Raw genomic sequence first — 19,932 nt, forward strand, 5'->3', positions numbered from 1 at the left:
TTTATAGTGTCCCATGCACACAAAAAACAATTTCCAATTCTGCCCTTCCCTTGTAACATATGATCCTGGTAGTTTGAGGCATTTATGATAAACACGCATTTCCATTTGAAACCACGTTCTGGTGGCACTTAGTTTGTCAAAGGAGTTCAGTATTTTATCCCTGGCCTGAGACAGGGGGATGGAAGTGGGAGTCCAGCAAAGATTTAGGAGCCCCAAAGGCCTCTAGCTGAGTAAACTAAAGAATAATCACACTTTGGAGAAAATGACTGCAAATAAGATTCCTCAATTAGAATTAATCTTTTATAAGGGCATAAAGCAGCGACCTGGAATGAAAGGTGGGTGTTGGAAAGAAACCTTCTCTAAGGTCCAAAGGGTTGGTCTGATGGACAGAGGAGTAACTGGCCATGGATGAGCATGGGAGGGGCCTGGGTGATGGGAGGGGCTTGGGGGTGGGGGTCGGTGGTGGTAGGAAGTAGCCTCTAGCTTCACACTTCATCCTCTGGGTTCTGTGCCCCTAAATTCTGCACCATCATGGGGCACCCAAGTGAATCCATGGTGGGCCCCACAAGCATCCTTATGTGCTGGCTGGCACTACATGCCTGGGATAAGGGAAGTACCCCCAGCCTACCCAGGGACCTTGCCTCAGGTTTCCTCCTAGCCCTTATTAGTTTTCTCCTAGTTGTTAATTCTGTGTGTTGACAGAGTCATTTGCTGTTTTCTCCTCCTTTTATTGAGGCGTCACCTGTTATGACGTCCCCGGAACATGTGGAAAGCCTGGACTTCTTAAAAAACTGGTTTATTCTTCTGAGACTTGCCCTGGGGCCCCTGCCTAGTGTGACTTTCTTCAATTCTGATCTTCCAGTGGTGATATGTTTTAGGCATTCTTCTCCCCATTCCTCAACCCCTTTAAAAAACAAAACAAAAGAAAACCTCTTTGGAGGATAATAGGCCCCTGCACTTAGGGGAGTTAAGGAAGCAAGATATGCTGTTGTGGAAATACCGACACTTACCTGGAGCTCTCTGGAAAGCACCACGTTGGAGAGATCCAGGGGGGCAGGGCTGTAGCTGTTGCCCTAGGAAAGCAAGACAGAGTCACTGGGATTGCCACTATCTTCCTTGCTTTTATGGGTGTCCTGACTTTGGTGGCTAGAGCTGTACTCTTGACAGGTCCTCAGGGTTCACCGTTGGTGGTCCTCACCCCTGACGCCCCAGGGAGAGCTTTCCTAGGTTCTCGGGGGACTCTGACTGGCCCAGTATTGGCCTCAGGCATGTGGTCATACCTGGCTAGCCTGGGACACGCTCCGAAGTTTCTCATTTTCCCGCTGTTGAGCCAGGGCCTCTCCCTCTTTGGTCCTCTCCACAGACCAGCCCACAGCCAGCATGGTTTTCAGAGACTCTCTGGCAGGCCAGCGGTAAATCTCCTTCTCCTGGAAGAAAATCCGAGCAGAAGACATGTGCAGAGCATATCCCCTACTCCAACTGGCCTGACTCCCTGTGGAGTTGGTCCTCACAGAGCACAGGGGTGCAGCTGACTCCAGCTTCCTCTCACAAGGTCAAGATGCCCTCTGCATCATCTCACCTGAAACAGGTCAGTCTTTTTGATGTTTTCAAGTACAAGACCCCACAGTCTCCTGCCTTTGGAGGGAATGTACCAGACATTATCCAGTTTGTGGATAAAGAGGAGAAAGAATAGGAGAATGACCCCTCATGTTCTATTAGCTAAGATGGGACTTGTATAAATGATTGACACAAAATTCTCCTCTCAGCTTTGAAAGTACAACTTCTTAGACTTAGAATTCTCTTGAGCTACACACAACTTTACAGATGGCCAACATACATCCAGTGATATGCATGCTGTCCTTTACATATGACACAAAGCCACAGCTTAAAAGAACTCTTATTGATTCCAAAATAGGAATTTGGAGTTAAGCTGAACCAAATTTCATAATAATAATAATAATAATAATAATAATAATAATAACAACAACTCCAAAAGACCTGTCCGTATTTCCCTAGGCACCCTCCTCTCTATCTATTCCCTTTGTTGAGACTGGAAGCCATTTCTATCTGAATTTTCTCTAGGAATTCAATGTTCCCCCAACCCCAGGTTCCCCCTGTCAACAGTCCAGCAAAACCCCTTCCTGGTCCTGTTGCAAGTGAACTATGAATGTATTTTGGCTCAGCATCCAAATGCTGAACATGGCTTTTCCATCCAGTGGGTTCTCAGAGCCAAAGAGCAGAGCATGGAGCTAGGCTCTTGGAAACTGGTCCTGGGGCTCCTGCCCTCTGGTGGGCTCCTGAGAGTTTACTTAAACCTGAGGATGAGCTGATCCCTGAGCTCCCATGACCATCTGATATAATTCCTAAGGAAGGAAAATCAGCATGGCCACTCAGTGCTACCAGAGGCAAGTTTCTTACCTTTTCTGTTAATGTCTTAAAAGGCCTTATGAGTGGATGGGTCTTCACGTTTTCATCCAGGGAAATTCCGTACTTCCATCCATTCTGACTCTGTAGAAATGTTCTCAGTTCAAATATCCTTGGCATCCAAAGAGCCCCACTCTATGACCCAAATCCCAGCTTCTGTTGTCACTGAACAAATGGAATAATGAGATGTGGCAGAGCTTGAAAACTACCCCCTACAAAATGTCTAATTGATCCTTTCAGGCCATCAAGCTCTTTGCCCCCTGAATTTTGAACTCTGCACCCTTATTTCTTCTTGTTCCAGCTGCTGTCCTCGCTGCTTACTCGCTTGTGTTTCAGACGGAAGGAGGTTTCAAAAGACCTGAGAACAATGCTTCTCAGGCCAGTGTGTCATGTCCACAGGCAGGGACAGAAGTTAAGGCCAAAGGCACATGAGGACTGGTCTTGCTTCCCTCTGCCTGGAGTGGGCTGACTTGATTTGCACTGTGTGCCCACCAACCCTAGAGCAGAATTGTAGCAGTGCACAACTCCTACAGTCATGGAAGCTTAAGAATTTCAAAATTCATTCAACAAACATCAGTTGAATGCCTACTATGGTAGGTATCTCTCTGTCCCAGGCACTGTAGATACAGAAGTATGTATGAACCTGATTGCCATAACCTCACAGCCCAAAGACTCCGGGCTGATCTTTCTCAATCTCTGCCTCTGCCCACTTGTTAATGTGTCTATTTCTCAAGCTTCTGTACCTTTTTAGGGCACATCCTCCCTAGTATATGTAACCCAGGCCCACAGTCCATAGGTGACTGAACTCAAGTCCATATTCCAGCCCAGATCTCTTTCCTAATTTCCAAATTTATTTAGGCTCTATTTGGGTGTCCACAGGTATGTCCTCACATGCCTGAAGCAGAGGCTGGCATTTCACTCCTCTAAGGGGTCCCTCTTCCTGGGTTCCCTGCATTTCAGCCAGCAGTATTGGCTCATGCTCACTTTCCATGCCAGATGTGTGGGAGTCTTCCTTGACAGCCCCTTCTCTGCACCCTCTCACCTGTGTTCAGCTTCCCAGACCTGCTCATTTGTCTACCTCTCCCTAGCTTTCCTGCCTGGGTTTTAGTTCAGGCCACCATCGGCTCTCACCTAGATTACTGCAAATGCTCCCATGGGGTCTCCCTGCATCGAGTCATACCATCTCTCCATGGACTCCATTTTCTATACTACTGTCAGGTGATATTTATAAAATCAACCAGATCAGGGTTCTCTAAAGCTTTGAGATTTTCTGACTCCCAGCTGTCATTATGGTAAAACCCAAACTCTTTGTGGCCTCTAAAGCTAGAGTGGGATCTTGCTGGCCTTTCGAGACTCATTTCTCACCCTTCTTCCTCTGCTCCACTCTGTGATCCCACCATATTGAACTATGGTTCTCCAGAGCCACCAGACTCTCTCTTTACTTCTCTGCTCACATCTGCTGCTCCCATAGACCTGGACCTGAACAACTACCCATCCTTTATCACATAGTATAGATGGTACCAACTCAAGCAAGCATTCCTGGACCCGTACTATTGATTCAAGGACTTATCTCATGGGTTATGTACTCTAACAGCATTGAACAGCCTGTATAATGGCAGGCTTATCTTGTTCACCCCACAAGACTGTGAACTTTTTGTGGGCAGGGGAAAATATGTTTTCCTTTGTTAGATAATCAATGCCCATTAGGCAATGGTGAGCAAGCATGTTTTCTTACAAATGTGAAGCTTAAAGTCTAGTGGAGGAGAGAGAGATTAACCAAATACCACACGAGGAAAGGTATAGTTAACTAGTATCATCATGTAATTATTATAAATATATAAAACTGCTATAAAATACTAAGAAGGAAAAGAGCAAGATGCTAAGAAGGCCTGTATCTGAGACATCTGGGAAAGAGGTGTCCTAGGAATTCACACTGGGATGGATATTTAAAGGATGAATTAATTGGTGACTGGTGTTTGCATGTGTGTAGATGCAGATGGGGACCTGACTCAGAGTAAGAAAGGTTTCAGGCTCATGCAGAGTGTGTGTGTGTATGTGTGTGAGTGACAGAGACAAAGAGAAAGAGAGAGACAGAGAGACAGAGACACTAAAAGAAGGGGTTATGGCTGGAGGGCAGAGGCAGAGGGAGAGATGAGGTTGGAGACTGCAGCAAAGGCCAGATGAGGTAGTATCTGCTGTCGGGCCATGTTTAGGATTTTGGCCTTTGTATTAAAAATGGTTAGAAGCTATGAAAGCATTGTAACAAGGAGAAGGGCTGGTCTGGCAAACAGCAGTAGAATGTGACTCATTCTGCTTACTGAAACCAGCACTTGCCAGCAGCGTAAAGAACAGAACAGACAAAATGCACATGGGCAGACCAGTCAGGATGTTATCACCATCATCTGGGTGAGGGATGACTGTAGCTGGGACTGAAGCCATGACATAGACAGAGAGACCTACACCAATTCAAGATGGACTAAGGAGGTAAAATCCATAGGGCTTAGTGAGAGACTGGATCTCGCTCCATTCATGGATGTGTCCCCTTCCCCTAAGTCAGAGGCTGGCCAAATGGGCATATTGTTTCTTCTAGAGCAAGGGTCAGCAAACTGGAGCCCTTTAATGAGTCTATCCAACCGTGATTTATAAATACAGTTTTATCAAAACACTGGCACACTCTTACATTTATGTCACCTCTGGCTACTTTTGTGTTGCAACAGCAGAGACAAGTGGTTGCAATAGAGACTGCCTTGCCCACAAGGCCAAAAGTGTTTACTATCTGGCCCTTTACAGAAAAAGTCTGCCAACCCTTGCTCTAGGTATGAGCCCACTCTACAGTTATGAGGATTGTGGTTATCAGCAGTCCCAAAGAGACACTGATCAAAAAATAAAAGCAGATCCCAGATCAATACAGAGGCTGAGCCAGTGGTCAAGGTGTCCCCTCTCCAGGGCCTGTTGCTTGGAGGTGGTTTTCTGTGGCTTTGCAGGGTGGGGGTGGGGGGGTTCACTGCTACATGGCATAGGCTGCAGCTGAGCAATGGGCCCCATCCTTAACCAGCTGCCCACAGGAATCCTGGATGTCTCTGGCACATTCCTCCTACGTTGCCTGCCAGCATTAAAGGGCTGACAGAGCAATTAAACTCATTAAGCAGTCTGACCTCATGTGGTGAGGAATTTTAAACACCAGATGGACAGGCTTATTAATAAGGGAGTGTCTGGAAGTTCTGCTGCCTGCCATAGGAAGATGTGTACCCTCGCTGGGATAAAATTCAGTTTGCTGGCAAAATGCAAGGGCAAGGCTTTTAGTTTTATTTCCCCCTTTCCAAGGCTACATTCAAAGAAAGAATTAAATGAAAGCCTCCTGCCCCACATTATCTCTTTACGTCAAAACCACGCAAGCATGTGCTTCGTGCAAACTCCAGAAAATGCAATGTTTAGAAAGGAGTTAACACTCCCAGAATCAATCATCTTCTTGAGAAATACAAAAAGCAGCACCAACCATTGCTGCCGCCTATCTCTCTGACCTCCACCAACCCTGGAAAATTGCTGCTCAGAAATAATGAATGCTCTTGGCACAGCTGGTCTGTCACTTAGACAAATCAGGCAGATTTCTAGGATTGGACCCTTTAATGCTGTTGGGTTGGTTCCCCTCCCCCCTGACAATTGTCACTTGGATGATAATCCCTACCTTGTCAGAGGCCCATTTATCATGTGAATGCTCAGCATACTTGGTGACGATGTATTCCCATTTTTCAGGCAAGGAGAAACTGTGAAATGAGAAAAAAAGAAACATTACAACCTCCCCGAGTGCTTGAGCTGGATGTCCTGCAGAGATGGCCAGAACTAGCAATCAGTAGTCAGGAGTCAGATGCCTGACAGTGACTTTCCTTCACAGAGGTGCGGCATGTCCATGCTGGCTCATAGACACATGCCCTGTCCAATCAGAGAATGTCACTGCAAGAGACTCTGCTGCACAGGTGACCCCTCTCCAGCTGCTCCAGGTGCCCCTGGCTCCTGGGCCAGACCTGTTTGGGTGACACAGTGAGAATTCCTTTATGCAAGGACACTACCTGTCCCCTTACTGCTCCAATCTGCAAATGCTGGAAATGGGTAGAGAGAGGACCACACGTTACCAAAGAGTGGTGGTCATTTACCTTTCTGGATGCAGGGACTCATGCTTAAATAACAGATGTGGTTAGGAAGGCAGACACTGTTTCTGTTAGCCTGGCAGCCTCTGTCCCCTCAGGTGGCCAAAGCGCTTCCATTTTACTTTGAGGAACAAGTCTCACATGCCATAGTCTTATGGGAACAAGCACCAAGAATGGGCATCTGACTAGGCCAATCACACTCACTCTCCATGGAATTGGAGTCTTGGGTTGTTTGGGACTAAGGTAGTGAACAGACTCATCCCGTGCGGATACTACCCGAGGGTTATTCATTTGGTCACTCGGCCTTGCTTCCTGTCCTTCCTGAGGACTGGGTTGTCAGCTTCACACTAGGTTTTGATAATAAGCCTGTATCCTTGCAATAAGGTACTTTTCTGCTCATAGCTCTCGTAACTCCTATTACGCGAGGAACCAGACTGATGCCAGAGGTATAAGTAAAGAAATCAGGATTCTCAAAACAGCATGGAGCCGTACCCATCAAGAGCAAGCAATGGCTAATATATAGTGTCTCAGAGCATTGATGAAGGCAACTTCTGTCGACCTTCAGCACATTTACATTTTCACAGGGTGAGGTTCTCCAAAGTCCATACCTGCCTTCTCTCGGGCCCTGGCTTGGTGGTTTACCATGCCCCTTACCTCTTCTTTACAGTTGGTTCCATTCTGTTTCCTGTTATCCACTCAGCTCAAGGCTCCATCTAATGGAACGTGTATTTAATTTCCCCAAAGATAAGTTTTATACATTATCAAAGTTGACAGCCGCTAGGAATGGCTCAAGCTATGCGTCTCCTATGAGAACTACTGCCACAGAACTCAAGTCCGAGGGGGCTCCTACATGAGGCCTTGCTTGCACTGCTCAGTCTATAGCATTTTATTCATTCATTCATTCATTCATTCATTTATTTATTTATTTATTTATTTATTTTTATTTAAGATTTTATTTATTTATTCATAGAGACACACACACACAGAGAGGCTGAGACACAGGCAGAGGGAGAAGCAGGCTCCATGCAGAGAGCCTGACGTGGGATCGATCCAGGGTCTCCAGGACCATGCCCTGGCTGCAGGCGGCGCTAAACTGCTGCGACACTGGGGCTGCCCAGTCTACAGCATTTTGGAGTTCTTCATTTAAAATGTACCTAGAGATGAAGGCTATATGACCCACAACACATCATCATAACTAGGTAAGAACCACCACAAGACAAAATTGAGCCTATGTTGCTCAATATTTTATCTGGAGCCTAATCATCACCAGGGTGGAATGTTGGAGAACCAGGAAGAGGAAGTAACAGACACTATTATAAGGATATTCCAAAATTCCAGCAAAATTCCAGCATGGCAAAGAGTCGGTCCAGTCTTTCAGAGAAGGACCCCATACCATTGTGTCATCACACCCTGTGGTCTTACTGGAGTTCAGCTGAGTGTTATTTATAGAGTTGTTCTGATGTATGATGCTATTAGAACTATAGAGGTCTAATTCACAAAGAATGAAGATTTTGTCAAAAAACTCATTAATAAATTAATTGCATCATTTATCAGGGCAGTTCTTGCAATGCCTCAGGCAACATTTACTAGTGGAGAGCATTTATCTCTTGTAATAAATAAACCAACTCCCCCCCCCCCCAAAAAAAGCACAGAATTTAATAATACAGTATATAATCAGATATAGATGAACTAAACTTTCAGAAGTTGAGGACAAAATGCAGCCTGGCGTGACTTGTAGTGTCAAGGGAAACAATCAGCAGTGTTGGAAGGAGGAAAGGAAGGCAAGTGTACATTTCTTGCCACCTTCTGAAAGAGAAACACTGGCCACTGGGCAAAACACAGGACCAGCTTAGAGATGATTCTGGACTCACTTCGTGGTGTTGATGGGTTTGGGGTCAAAGTTGCCATCTGCATCCACTGAGATCTGTTTCTCCAACATGGCCGAGATTCTGGTATCTAAGTAATCTGGTGGCAGGGCCCCAGCGATAGCACTGAGACAAGGAAGGGCCATTCGGAAAAGGTCTGTGTCATACTTCTGTGAGGAAAGACAAAGGCCATGTTAGTACAGAGGTCAGAACAAGGGCTACCCATGCAGAAACATTCATCTGATTAGGCAGAAAAAATCACATGCTTGCATTTGTCCAAGTTAACCCAAATGTGGAACATGTAAATCCTTATACTTTCTAGTGGAAACTGAGTGATCCTTAGAGGATGAAATGACAACCTGTAAAGCCCTCAAGTCACCATTTGCTCTGAGTTGAAAAATCTCTCTCTCTCTCTCTCTTTTTTTTTAAAGATTTTATTTATTTATTCATGAGAAAGAGAGAGAGAGAGAGAGAGAGAGAGAGAGAGAGAGAGAGGCAGAGACACAGGTAGAGGGAGAAGCAGGTTCCATGCAGGGAGCCTGACACGGGACTCGATCCCGGGTCCCCAGGATCACACCCTGGGCTGAAGGTAGTGCTAAACAATGGAGCCACCCAGGCTACCCCTCAACTGAAAAACTTTAAATCAAAGTTTAGATCATCCTCTTCCAAACAGTTCATTGCAAGACTTTCTTGTTTTTGTTTTTATTGAAGTTCAATTTGCCAACATATACTGTAACACCCAGTGCTCATCCCATCACATTGCAAGACTATCTGAGGGTTACAGTGGTCTCTAAACTTGTCCGCCATAGATGGTTATAGAAACTGACCCACCATGTCAGTGGATTGGGCAGGAGCGGCCCTGCCAGCCCCCTCACTAGCTGGTCTGGTCTTACCATCAGCAGATAGCTCAATATCATATCCGTTCTTTCTTGAATGGGGCCCAGAAGAGATTTCAGTTAAATAACATGGGGTTAGGAACAGCTTTTGATCTACTCACACCAGAACAAAGGAGCACTTGAATCAAGATGATTTAAGTGCAGGTGAACACGAACTGGAGCTCTATACAGGCTTCAGACTTCAGTAAGACCAGATCTATTCATTTCCTACCTTTAAAGTTGACGACCTCAGAAATCTAAATAAACTGTGTTAAGGGGAGTGGAGGCAAGTGTAGAGGTTTGAACTGTACTTGAGTCAGCCTGGATAGAGGCTTGTGGTTCAGAGGCCTTCAGCTTTTACCAACCTCCTCCTCAAGTGAGTGGCTGCAAAGAACCTTCCTCAGAATGGCAAGTGGTCTTCCGAAAACCCCCCATCTCAACATCAGAGCAGCAGTTGGGAGTTTCTCCTCTACATCTCAACTTGGTAAAGGCTGGCTAACAGGGGCCACACAGGGTCAGGAGGAAAGGACTGGGGGTACAGGTAAGTCATCGAGACCGAAATTCAGAAATATTTTTATAATTTACTAAGTTTTTTTCCCATGTGTTAGCTTTGTGAATCTGGCAGGTTATCCAGCTGTTGAGGCTTTTCCTCACCTGTGAAATGACAGTTAGCATCGTTCCTATTTTAGAGCCTTGGGGCTATGGTTGGTGTAATATGCTTGTGAAGTAACTGGCACTTCCCTAGCACGTGGCAAAGGCTAATAGCTGTTATTATTAATAGGCATTGATTATTCATTCACTGGTTAAGGTCTTCCCTCTTTGTTCAGGAGGTACTGTCATTACCTTATGGGAGAGAGAGTCAAAAATCCCCCAGAAGAGCTTCTCGGTCAGGTGCAGTTCTTCTTCCACAGCTAGACCATAGCTCCCCCATCCTGAAGGCAGGCAGTAGTACTTCCAGCACTGTTCATAGTGATTCATCAGAAGCTGGGAGGTTGGAGCCAGATTGCACCAGTGAGTGGGGTAGAGAAGATCCACAGGCATCCGCAACACGTAGGGGAGAGCAGAACAGCAGACAGCCCACATGAGAGTGAAACCAGCAGCTAGGACAGCTGGGTGATCTATAGAGAGGCCCCTGGGCACCACTGGGAATGGCCTGCTCGCCTGCCTAAAAAGTTTTAGCCTGAGCTGAATCCGTCTGGTTAATTCCAGGGCCTTGTAATGTGCTCCCAGCAGTTGGGAAATGGAGAAGAACTGCTTCTATCTCAACTGAGAAAATACTACCCTCTGAAAGTCCTTGCTGTGTAACATTCTGGGCACTCGAAGGTGGGAAGAACTTCTTCTGAGCTATTTGTTTATAAATCTAGAAGATGCTGAGTGATGCTGATGTGGGAGTGATGGGGAGCATGTTGTGGGTCTGAAGGTTTTCTCTACAGTGATTACTGCTCATGGCTTTCCCTGCTTTTCTCTCCAGCCTTCTGATAGCCCAGCCACATTACAACTGTTTGGCAAGCGGCCAGTAGAGGGCAGACGGACCACGCCCACGTTCCCATCCCAGCAGCTGGGATCCGCTCTAAGAAAAATCCTAAGAGCCTAAGACCTAAAAGTGAGTTTACTGAGTACTATTGATGCTTTTTCCTCAGGACCCAGAATCCAGCTGACCGTACAGGCCTGCTGAAGAAGCATGCCAAGCTGAACTGTGAAAGTCATGGTTTTCAGCTAGAATACTTATTGGGATTAAGATTAGAGAGAACAAACCCTTGGAGGGAAGTGGAGTCTCTGACAACGTGCAAACTGTTTTCTCCAAGGCATGGAGATGGAGGACTGAACTAAAGGATTCTGGGAATTCTATTTATTCCAGTAAAGTGCATCTTGGGATCCTTCTTAGACTATTTCTGTAAAGAAGGAAAAGTTCTGTTACATCACCACACAGAATTTTCAGGTGTGGCTGGCCATTTCCGACACAATGAATATGCAAATACGACAGGTACCTTATAGGTAAAAGATAAAAATCATTGTTCCTGGGTGGGGTGGGGGAGCAGTTGACTGTGTGCCCTCCCACCCAGGCCCAGATGCTCCCTTTGTTAGTGATAAAACTTTTGTAATTTATGAGAAAATCATGAAGGAGACTGCAAATAGCTTTGTGGCTGTACTTTCCATTGATAAAGGACAATAGAGACAAGAGTAAAAAAAACAGAGGGTCTGTGATAGAGAGAAAAAGAAGGCACAAAACAGTACAGAATAGAAAAAGGACAATTTAGGTTCTGTATTTGAATGAATAATCAAAGGCCTTCACAGTTTTTTGAGATTGAAAACATTCTGAAAACCCAATTAAGGCATGAAAGTGCAAAATTCAAGTCCCCCTCATTAACTTCTGCTAAATAACATGTAGTCAGTGGAAAGCAATTAAAGAAAATTGGAGGAGTTAATGATCTACTCTCTGCAACCTAGACTCAAGAAGGGGTTTGATATGGTGGGTTGTATCTTGTTAGCCCTCAGCTTACAAAAGTAAATCCCATTTAATGTGTATTTTATTCCCCCAGTTGTGAAGACCTCACATTTTGCCAGGCAAGTTTCTGTGCTGGGGACAGTATTTCTGTAACAGCAAGGAGGTTCACCTTAAGAGGCATTTTGCAGTATTCGTTGAGTTGCGGCACATCAAAAACCAGACGTCGCAAGAGTTGCTGTAACATGGAAGGCCTCAAGTGACTGCAGTGTGAAATAAAAACACAGAGAGTTAAACAGTAAGAAAGAAAATACTGAAGGAAGAAAGAATGAAAAAAGAAAGACTCATCCATAACCATATACTGGAGCTAAGCCACCAAACACTTAGCTCCTAAAATAAGATCTTGGGTAATCACAGTGAGTATGGGGGCCCCTGGGTGCCTCAGTTGGTTGTCTGCCTTCGGCTCGGTCATGATCCCAGGGTCCTGGGATTGAGCCCTGTGTCAGGCTCTCTGCTCAGTGGGGAGCCTGCTTCTCCCTCTGCCTGACATACCCCTGCTTGTGCTCCGGCAAATAAATGAATAAAATCTTTAAAAAAGAAAAAAGTGAGTAAGTTGACTCTTGAACAACAGGGCAGTTAGGGGTGCTGATCCCTCTCCTACCCAGTCAAAATCCATGTATAACTTTTAGGGTCACCTAGGTGGCTCAGTTGGCTAAGCGTCCGACTCTTGATTCTGGCTCAGGTCATGATCTCAGGGTTGTGAGATCGAGCCCCCTTTCGGACTCCGAACTCAGTGGGAATTTGCTTGAGATTCCCTCTCTTCCTATGCCCTTCCCTCCACACTCTTGCTCTCAAATAAACAAAACTTAAAAAAAAAATGCACATGACTCTTGACTCCTTTCAAGACTTTACTAATAGCCCACTATTGACTGGAAGCCTTACCAATAACATAAACAACTGATTAACATATATTTTGAGTTACTATATACTGTGTTCTTACAATAAAAGAAGCTCAAGAAAATGTTAACAAAAATCATAAAGAAAATACATTTATAGTACTGTAATTATTGAAAAAAATTCATGTACAAATGGACCCGCACATTTCAAACCTGTGTTATTCAAGGGTCGACTGTGTAAGTTAAAATACAGAAAGAGGAATGTGTGGCTAACGAATTGAGATACCTAAGGTAAAGCCTCATTACCAAATGACAAGGTGTTATAGGGCCTATGCACACTCAAAATACAGTCAATGATTAGGTGCAAAGAGTATAATAGAAAGAAGGGACAGTTGATTTTACAACTGTCTCTAAGGGCTAACTGTCCCTTGAACTTTGCAAAGGATGAGGCTGGAGTTGACCAGTACATAGGTGGAATCTGAGGCCACCTACTGGTGTGATTGGAAGGGAATTTAAGGCCCTCTGAGTTACTATTCTAAAATCCTCATTATTGAAATCATTTCTTTAGGTTAAGGTTCTCTCCACAAAAAAACTCCTTTAACTGGCAAATGCAGTAACTAATTGGAGAACAATTTATCAAATTATCAAAGAGGTCATAGCCTTGGTAGTTGATGCAAGTAAATTCTGAGAGAGAAAGGAGAGATAAGCAACATTGATTGTTTTTAGTTGTACATTGCCAGGCCTTTTAAAACACCCAGTGGCACCTTCAAATTCTCTGCCCAGAAGAGTACCTGTACATATACACATAGTTTAGCAAAACCCCCGAAATCCATCCACACATGGGTAAGGGGCCATGGAGGCCAGGTTAATGGCTCTGATATTAAATGCTGGAATGCTAGGAAAGAAAGCCTTGGAGGTGCCTACAAGGAGGACAGATGTGAATGGAGATGGACAACAGAACTCATCTGACAACTTTTCCAAGAGCCAGTCTTGTGATAAAAAGCCTTGGAGTAAAAAGTGAAACGTATAGCAAGTAAATGGCCTTGTCTCTCATCTTGTAATTATAACATAAAATCAATTATTAATTATAATTATTGCTTGCCTTTTTTTCCAGGTAGCCCTAGCCCTCCAATACATAGCCCTCTCTCATGTGATTAGGAGACAACTCATTCAACAAGAATCAGGACCACATCCAGCTGGCTGCTACAGGGGATGCCTGCTGGTCCTATCTCCAGGACATTCTAGGGCAGTGGTGCTCAACCTTGGCTGCATTAAAGAGGCACCTGCAGAGCTTCAAGTGAGAGGCCTGGGTCTCCTCACTAAAGGTTTGATTTTGGGCCCTTGAGAGATGGCCTGGACACTGGGGTATTTATTTTGTAGCTCCTTATGGGATTCTGATGGAAAAACTCTTTGGACAGCAGATCAGGGTCTGGACCATGCTGCTGAGATATGCTATGGGAAGAGCCCTTCTTCCTTTGACCCTGTCAGACTTAACGTAGTTTCCTAAGGGATGTTTCTTAGGATGACATCCAAGTTTCTTGGGATGACTTTGTCCTGGGTTGCTCTGATACCTCTCCACAGTGGTGAGAACTACTGCCCTTAACTCCCCACTGGGACTGGAGATTCCTTCTTACCTTTGTCCCAGGTCTTTGAGGCTTAGGGGTGGACTGCTTTGATTCATACTCTCAGAGCTGGTCTCTGTGTAAAGATCCACTTATTTAGTAGAGGAAGAACTTGCTTCTGGCTCTATCTTGGGAATCAAAACATTAGTTCTTAATCTGAACACTGACTACTTGCCTGAAAGACAGTCTCATCTTTTCTTCCACGAACCCTCAGGGCAAGAGCCTGAGCTGTGTGTCCCCCATTTCTCCATAAGTGAGAGATGAACTCAAGGAGGAGGTGATCAGAAAGCTTGTGGCAATGGGAGGAGGGGGACCCAGCATATCCTAAGAGGAGATGACTGAGAAAGGGCTGCTGTACGGCTAAGGCCTGGAAGCTTCCTCAGACCGGATTTACCAGTTTTTCAATCACACAATTAAATGCAGCTGACAGGGAAGCATACATGGAGGTGAAAAACACGGGTGGGGAGTACTCACTTGCAAATAGCAAGCAAACATTCTTCTATGGTGTCCCTCTGAGCTTTGGTGAGGGACCGTCCCTTGGAAAGCCTATATATTGTCTGTAGTGTAGAATCGATCAAAGAAGTGTAGTGTTCTGTTCCGGCAAAGAGCGGGGCGCATCTTGTGAGGAGCGGGAGCACAGCAGAACACAAATACCTATTGAGTGCAAGCGCAGCCTCCGTGGTGCTTAGGGAAACCTACAAAAGGGGGTCGAAACACCAGTTAACCCCCCTGGGAAAGACAGAGCAGAGCTTACCCTGGGTACGGAGCTCCCATCTAGCAGGTGGGAAAGCTCACACACGACAGGGTTTCAAGGCAACTGAGTGAACAACTTTCTACCTTGTCAGTGGACCTACTTCTCTTGTGCATTTTAAATGAGAAAATAAAAAGTCTGGTTAAAAGAAAAAAAAAAAAACAGAAAGAAAGCAAAGGCAGGCTGGCCCCAACTCCTTCCAAATGATGCATAGCCATCTGTTTGCCTCAAAGAGGGATCCTAAAACCTACTGAAACCAGCTGATGACCCATCCAACCCCACATTCTTCATGTTTGCAAAGCCCAGCTGCCAAAGCCACTGTATTATTATTCTGTTTGAGCTCTCTTTTCTCACCTTGGGGAGACTCACAAGTTGTCCTCTTGTGATTTTGAGATTAGGAAGTGCTTATTGGCTAATAAGCAAGCCATCCAACCACAGGTTTTGTGATAGGTTTACAGATAGAAAGTGGAGTTCTGACCCCATCACTTAATTTATGAGCAATGTGAACCATTCACGGTCTGATAGATAGCATGAGGGTGGAAGTCACTAAAGGGAAACTAACTTTGCATGGGAAAAGGGTACGTGATAGAAACTTAGGACTTGCTCTAAAACTCTGCCGTAATTGTCACTCACAGTGTTCTTTCTCATTCATTTAGCCAGGCGAGATATAAGCAAGGCCTCTTCAGTGACACATAATCAAAGTATTCTTAGCTACCATCTTGGAAAAGCAAAGAACTTCAAAAGAAACCTTGAGATCCACAAAGATGAAATCTCATTACACCCTATGATTATCACAGCCGTTAGATCTGATCTGTAACACATTTTCTGTAACATACGATGTGATAAACTGTCTTGAACCGTACACATTTCTGGGTATTCCTATGAATTATCAAAAGTTTGTCTTCGAGAAGATTCAGCAATCAAACAAAGAGCAAATCTTTCACATTTATCATTTTGACAAAGTTGTTACAACACGGGAAAGACAGAGCTTTCATTCCAGTGGTTTAAAAGTTTTCAAAAGAGCATGCATGAAAATGCATAGACTGAGGAATGAATGTTTAACTTCTTTTGCTGCAGATGGTGCTTAGGGAAGCATGTAATTTGAACACCAAATGGTAGAATAGCATTTGCTGTTTATTTGATCTATATATATAAAAAAAAGCTCTGATCAGGAACCTTGGGAGTGTCCCACAAGTTAAAAATAATTAAAATTTTTTAAATCAAGGAATTTATAGAAAAATTCAAAGCAAAAGTAGCTGTGGAAACATTATTTTAATTATCCAAAAGGACCATATGTTCCAAACACTTTCATGGATAAGCCATTTCTTATCACCATGCCACAGATAGGAACAGGGCTCCTATTCAGATTGGGGGTTGCACTGTTTCCCATTGTTGGGTGATCCCATACATTTGTGAGTAACTCATTCAAATAGAACTCATCCTGGTTAAGGGTGCTGGCTAGCTGACCACCTGTCCCAGAGCTCAGACTTCTATCTCTGTTGGACACTAGGTGGAGCCTTTGAGAGACTTTGAGATTGATCAAGAAGACCTGCTTCACCTGGCTAAAAGCAGCCCTACACTGGCAAGATGTCTTTAGACTTAGGCTAATCGAATTGTTCTTTTCTCCTTGAACCCAGGACTCCTGGTGCACTGTTCCTAACTTGGGACATCATGTACCTATACTTTATAACTCTTAAGGCCTCCTGTCTTGATGTCTATTGATGCCGTATTACTCTACTTCACCCTTGACTTTCGAACTTGGGTTTGCCATTGGTCTCTGGTCTTGACCTTGTCATGCCCAATACACCAAAATTGCTTGACTTGATGCTATCTTTCCTGATAGCCAGTGCAAGAACCTTTAAGGAAGGAGAGTGGGGAGAGTATTTCCAGTCTATAAGGCTTCCAGCTAGCCTTTTCATAAGCAATAAGCCCTGGTTCTCAACTGAGGAAGATTTTGTCCCCTAGGGGACATTTGATGATATTTAGAATTGGTTTCATAGGTGATTCTACTGGTATCTGATGGGTAGAGGCCAAGGATGGTGCTAAATATCTTAAATACACAGGATGCACCCCCACAAGAGATGGTACCAAGGTTGAGAAACTTGCAACAGTGGAACCTGGATTGAATATTTGAAGTGAAGTTTACCTACATTTAAGTCTCCAGCACAAATTAAGATCTTCCATTTCCTGATGCTTCTGTTCTTTCACTCTTTAAAACAGCCTGCTAACATGTAATCAGTAAGTAGGTAGGAAATATTCACTTTGAAATCCAATGTTACTATTGTACCATGATGGGCAAACTATTTTTTCTATTTTAGCCACTTACTGTATCTAGAGAGGCAGAAGCTCTTAAGTCGGGTAAAAATCCAACCTCTAGCAAGTGGAGCAGAAAAGTCTGATCCTTAATACCATAAACACGATCCAAGAACAGCACCATGGGAGCCTTGTGGTCAGGGCAGAAGTTGGCTGCCATATCCGGCTCGCTGATGGACCCATCTGAAAGACACATAGAGAACGTCACATCCCCTCTTCTATCCCCGCAGACTCAAAGGCAACATGGAGCATGTCTATGCCTTGTTCTCCCGATAAGCAACAGGAATACAACATTGTGCTGGAGCCAGCTGATACTGGCTTGGAAAAGCTGGTTGTTTACATTTCAGGAATTTTTTTGAGTCAGTTATTAGATATACAATAGTTTTGTAAGAACTAAAATTTACAATTAAATTATACATAGAAAGGTGACAAGTATTCAAAACTAATCACCTCCTAATGATCTTACTATAAACTATACTCACAGTTATTCACATCTATTTTACTTGCATGTTGGAAATACAATATGATGGTGTGCTATGTGTGTTCTTTTTCCAAACCCATGTCTTAGTGACACATATTGATATCTTGAAATGGACCACAGGACCAGAAGTCCTTGAGAGGACTTGCACCACAGAAATGGGCAAATGCCAGGAATTGAGGCTTGAGTTTTTGCTTTGTTGACTGAAGACACAAGAAAGGAAGGGAGAAAATGTAAGGTAGGTTAAATATGAGAATGTGTCTTTTCTGTAGCCATGACATCGTAAATAGCACAAAACTATGAAATAACCTCTTAGTATTTGGAAACTATTATCTGATTAGGTGAAATTGAGAACAGATCATCCAGCAATTCTAATCTTATTTTGATAAAAAAGTTCAAAGATTAAGTGAGGAACACCATGAAGAAAATAAAAACTCCTTGACTTGGAGAATAAGGACAGGAGTTTAAAAGAGGATACAAAAGAAAAAACAGTCTTCTTCCTAATGTTTTGTTCACATCAAAAACTAGGAAAAAGAGCCCTTACATGATCAAGCTAAGTCAGGGCACATTTACATACTGAACTTCATAAGTTACCCTGAGAGCCGCAAAAGTTTAGTGCCATCCAGCTGAGAGCTTTGTTCAGCCCGGGGTTCAGTGCAGGGCGCTGGCAGCACCAGGAGGGAAGGGATCCTTCCAAGACGCTGCCCGCCTCTCCTTTACTGGGCACCAGGGGAAGGTAGATCTGAATGGTGGAGACTGAATTAATCTGTCATCCACACTCTTGTGTTCTGAGGAACGTTACTTTAAAAAAAAAACTTTTTAATTTTATTCACTCATTCATTCACTTAAGTAGGTCCTACTTCAGAGCTTGAACTCACAAGCCTGAAATCAAGACCTGGGCTGAAATCAAAGAGTCTGACTTGCAACCAACTAAGCCACCTAGGCACCCCGCCCTGAGGCACATTATTTTTATAGGATACTAGTGTTTTGTGTTAAAAAAGTTTGGGAAATACTAAGTACAACATTTATCATGTTTTTGGAGGCGCCTGGGTGGCTCAGTCAGTTGAGCATCTTGCCTTTGGCTCAGATCATGATCCCAGGATCCTGGGATGGAGCCCCATGTAGGGGTTCCCTGCTCAATGGGGAGCCTGCTTCTCCCTCTGCTACTCCCCCTGCTTGTGCTCTCTTTCTCAAATAAATAAATAAAATCTGTAAAAAATCATGTTTTTTCAAAGACTCCATAATCTTAATGTTCTTCATAATAAAAGTTCTTCGAGACGGATGTCACCAAGATCAAGGAGCAAGAGACCCCAGTCTTTGCCTGCCACAAAGATCAACAATTAGACAGCAACAATTAGACAGCTATCCAGGAACAAAAACACCACTGGGAGCGGTCAGAAGTCTACATGAAAAACTTGAACAACACAGTAGAGAAAAAACTCAGAAGAGCTGCATTAGAATATAAGGACACATTTTGCTGGCATCATCCCAGACTGGCGCTGTTCAGTGCCAAGCAGGAGCTCCTCAGCTAGAAAGAGTTCTCTTCACAAGGAAAGGGGAATGACTGAATAGTCATCTCCTCCAGCCTTCTGGGGCACTACATACAGGACATCCTTCAGTCTCACCCCACCTAGGAACGAGTGAAGTGGAGATGTCTCAGAACAAGAAAGAAGGGCAAGAGCTACCAGTATCAACCATGCAGTGGGAACCCCCCTGGTTCTTAGTGACCTACCCTGCAGGGGACCCCAGCACCTCTCGCCATGTAAGACACTAACATTCAGCACAGCCACTGTGAAACCCTGGCAGACTTCCCAGGTTTTGTGTTTGCAAATGCCCAGCCACCTGGGTCACTTTCCACTCCCCATTCCCTCCTTGCCAGAACCCAGGATCTGCACTGGCAGGCAGTCCTGGGCTCTGCAGCTGTGTGAGTGTAGGATGCCAGCCTAGACCCTTACAGCTGATGCCCACCAATGTGTGTGCCCTTGGGAAGACTTCCATCACTGGCCTCTATTGCCATGCGCACTCCCGTAGTGACATCCTGCAAGCTATGGGGGTGCATGCCGACATGTGGGACCCTGCTGCTTGTAGGCCCAACTCTGGCCTTACCTCCGGTCAGTGGC

At 44.5% G+C, this 19,932-nt stretch overlaps 1 protein-coding gene across 1 annotated transcript in view; it reads right to left on the minus strand.

Moving 5' to 3' along the window:
* RYR3 (ryanodine receptor 3) overlaps positions 1 to 19,932 on the minus strand; it is a 507,628-nt gene that overhangs the window by 94,801 nt on the left and 392,895 nt on the right. Inside the window, exons 47-55 of the mRNA XM_055316631.1 lie at positions 17,348 to 17,517; positions 14,745 to 14,965; positions 11,925 to 12,015; positions 10,153 to 10,293; positions 8,441 to 8,604; positions 6,110 to 6,188; positions 2,419 to 2,508; positions 1,281 to 1,427; positions 1,011 to 1,073 (exon numbers count right to left, since the gene is read on the minus strand). Of these exons, the coding sequence (XP_055172606.1) occupies positions 1,011 to 1,073; positions 1,281 to 1,427; positions 2,419 to 2,508; positions 6,110 to 6,188; positions 8,441 to 8,604; positions 10,153 to 10,293; positions 11,925 to 12,015; positions 14,745 to 14,965; positions 17,348 to 17,517 (1,166 nt within the window). The remainder of the gene's footprint in view (positions 1 to 1,010; positions 1,074 to 1,280; positions 1,428 to 2,418; positions 2,509 to 6,109; positions 6,189 to 8,440; positions 8,605 to 10,152; positions 10,294 to 11,924; positions 12,016 to 14,744; positions 14,966 to 17,347; positions 17,518 to 19,932) is intronic.

The sequence above is a fragment of the Nyctereutes procyonoides genome, unplaced genomic scaffold (genome assembly GCF_905146905.1).
Source record: "Nyctereutes procyonoides isolate TBG_1078 unplaced genomic scaffold, NYPRO_anot_genome, whole genome shotgun sequence".
In the NCBI taxonomy this organism is placed as follows: domain Eukaryota; kingdom Metazoa; phylum Chordata; class Mammalia; order Carnivora; family Canidae; genus Nyctereutes; species Nyctereutes procyonoides.